Raw genomic sequence first — 2,726 nt, forward strand, 5'->3', positions numbered from 1 at the left:
TAAAATTATTTAAAAGGATATATTATTAGACATTAATCATTATAAACTGTAATATTTATTTAGCAGATACTTTTACAAAATAACTTGTGATATATTTTCGTAACATGTGACATCAACAAAAATAATTCTTGTAACATTATTCTATACTCATATGGACCCATCCAGTTATTCCTGTAACCATGAGCTAAATCACTATTTTCGAAAAATTGTTAGACACGGATCAAGAAGTATTCCGTGTTCTGTTAGTCTTTATTGGTAGCTGTAAAAAAATGCGTACACAATCGAACACTTCCAACGTTGTTTATTGTGTACATATACAATATACTTTCAGTTTACCACCAGCGAACTATAGAAATATACTAGAGAGTTAACAAATGTCAAATTACAACATTTGACACATTATTTCAGTTTCAGATTCTATCGTTGATATATTTCTTTGCCACATACGAAGAGATAATTATTTTGTTCGTACATCTTTTACTACATAAATTAGAGCACTTTGTTTCGTTTTGAATTAGCAGAATGCAGAACAAAAGTCCAATGAAGAAAATATTAAATGGATTTTCATTCTTGCATTTGTCAACTCAATATATATATATATATATTTTATATAATATATAAGTATATTATTTATTTTTTTCTTAATAACAGCACACCATTCAGAACACAGACAAGGAGTAATAATCTATGCCTCAAATCGTTAATATTTTCTAAGAGAGGCATACGATTCGCCTTGCAATTGGATGTAAGAACTTCATAAATGCGTCTTTGAGACAACATACATTAGAGACGTATTATTGTCACACAACGATACACATAGTTTATACTACTGCTCTTTCGTAATATCTTTGTCTGCTTATTAAAGATTTTTCAAGATTAACATTAAATTTCGTTTCTCACTATATTTTTAATTCAATATCTTCACCATTAGCTTTAAAGCTTCATGAGGAGGTGTTGGTCTGATTGATTCATCGAGATCTGTATACAGAATCTCCGCCTCAACTTGGAAACCATGTTTCAAGCATACTTTTTGCGAAAACATTCCTGTAGCATCAGCTTTAAAAACCTGCGAACATATAACAATTTGAATATCATATTTTAGTGTCATCATAATAAATTAAGCACACAAACATTTACATACACTTGGTATGAAGTACACTGCGTGCAAATATACCTCTCGAGAAAGTAATGAGTGCATTGTAATTTTACATCTTGATAAACGAAAATCATCCCATGCATATTAATCGAAGAACATGCTGAAACAAAAATATAATGTGAACTTTTCACCAAACGACCACGCCAGATCGTGCTGCACAAGCAGATACATAAAATCTTCTTTTTTCATTTTTAATAAATTTATTGGTTTCTAATAAATTTTTTATATCATTTTAAAATATTAGATTTAATAATTTATATATTTAACATTTATGTATAAAAAAGCAATATTCATTAAATAAATTTTTGCAACTTATAATTGAATTTGAAGAATAGCCGTAAAATTAATGAAAGCTTTCGATAAGGAATAATAAGGATTACGGAGGGTTACAGTAGTTCTAAAAAGATTTTCCATCGAATTTGAATGCATGCTTTAACAACATTTATCATACAAAATTATGTATCGTTTTTTGAAAAAGTTATTACAATTATAAATGATTAGAATTACCTTGAAGCCAGCATTTCTTGCAGTTTCTATACTGTCTGCCATTAGTATGTTCGCCAAACCTTTTCCACGAAAGTTCTCATCTATACTAAGTATTCGACATTCGAATAATTCATCTACATTGTACTTAGAAAAAAGATCAATTTTCTCGTTAACTTTGTAGAGGAGCCCGAAGATTATTTTAAATTTTTTATCATTTAATTCTGCGAGACGACGTTCAGCTTCTTCTCGTTCTCCCTTCTTCAAGATACCATTCAAAGCCATACCAGCTATCTGATAGGACAGTACTTATGATCGACAATGAACTAAACGTTCATAGGTCTATATATATCATAGAAAAACATTGCTTCATCGATGAGATATTTATAACGTATAAAATAAATCCAGTTGACCAAAAGTATATAATTGTTTCTTTATTGTAAAAGAAAAAGATAGAAAAAATTCGTTTTCTTTAATTCAGCTTACCATTCCATTTTGATTCACCAGCATCCTTGAGTATCCCTGCTTTAAAGTAAGCAAACAATGTCTTTCCAATTCGAATTGGCTTTCTCCTTTTTCACATAGCCCTACTGCATGATTCAAAGGCTCGTCAGAAAAGAAATTCCACTTTAAATGATGGATCGCATCATCAAAGCGATTTTCTGGAACATCCACGACTGTTAAATGATCAGACGACATCTTTGGGGTGGCACGAATTTTCCGCGCACTGAAAGGATTTTCCACACGCGCACTATCTTTAGTAGGGAGAGTTGACTCATATGGGAAAAGGTTCATATATTGATTGACCTAGTTCAAGAAATTTACTATCTATAATGATTATCTATAATGACATTCTTTTTAATTATTTCAGGAAAATCGCGCTAATAATATCGCAAGTTATCTTTAAGATGTCTATAGTTATAAGTATAAAAAATAAGAAATTTAATAAACATTTAATTTTTATTTCCCGTTATTAATAAAATAAATTAAAAATATAATTTTTTATGAAATTCTATAAGATGAATAGATATTTTCTAATTATTATAGGAGAGATAGAATGATGATAGATAAAGAATTTAAACGGAAA

At 29.3% G+C, this 2,726-nt stretch overlaps 1 protein-coding gene across 1 annotated transcript; it reads right to left on the reverse strand.

Annotated features, from left to right (window-relative positions):
* Nucleotides 1–36: 36 nt before the first annotated feature.
* Nucleotides 37–2,434, reverse strand: LOC100865767 (Arylalkylamine N-acetyltransferase-like 7). The gene is made up of 3 exons (XM_003690357.4): nt 2,126–2,434; nt 1,664–1,933; nt 37–1,066 (listed from the first exon to the last, which is right to left on the reverse strand). The coding sequence occupies exons 1-3, from the start codon at nt 2,432–2,434 to the stop codon at nt 908–910; spliced, it is 738 nt and encodes a 245-aa protein (XP_003690405.2). The 3' UTR covers nt 37–907.
* Between the last annotated feature and the right edge of the window lie 292 nt (nt 2,435–2,726).

The sequence above is a fragment of the Apis florea genome, unplaced genomic scaffold (assembly GCF_048593485.1).
Source record: "Apis florea isolate Af1SG1 unplaced genomic scaffold, ASM4859348v1 contig_1615_pilon, whole genome shotgun sequence".
Taxonomy (NCBI): Eukaryota; Metazoa; Arthropoda; class Insecta; order Hymenoptera; family Apidae; genus Apis; species Apis florea.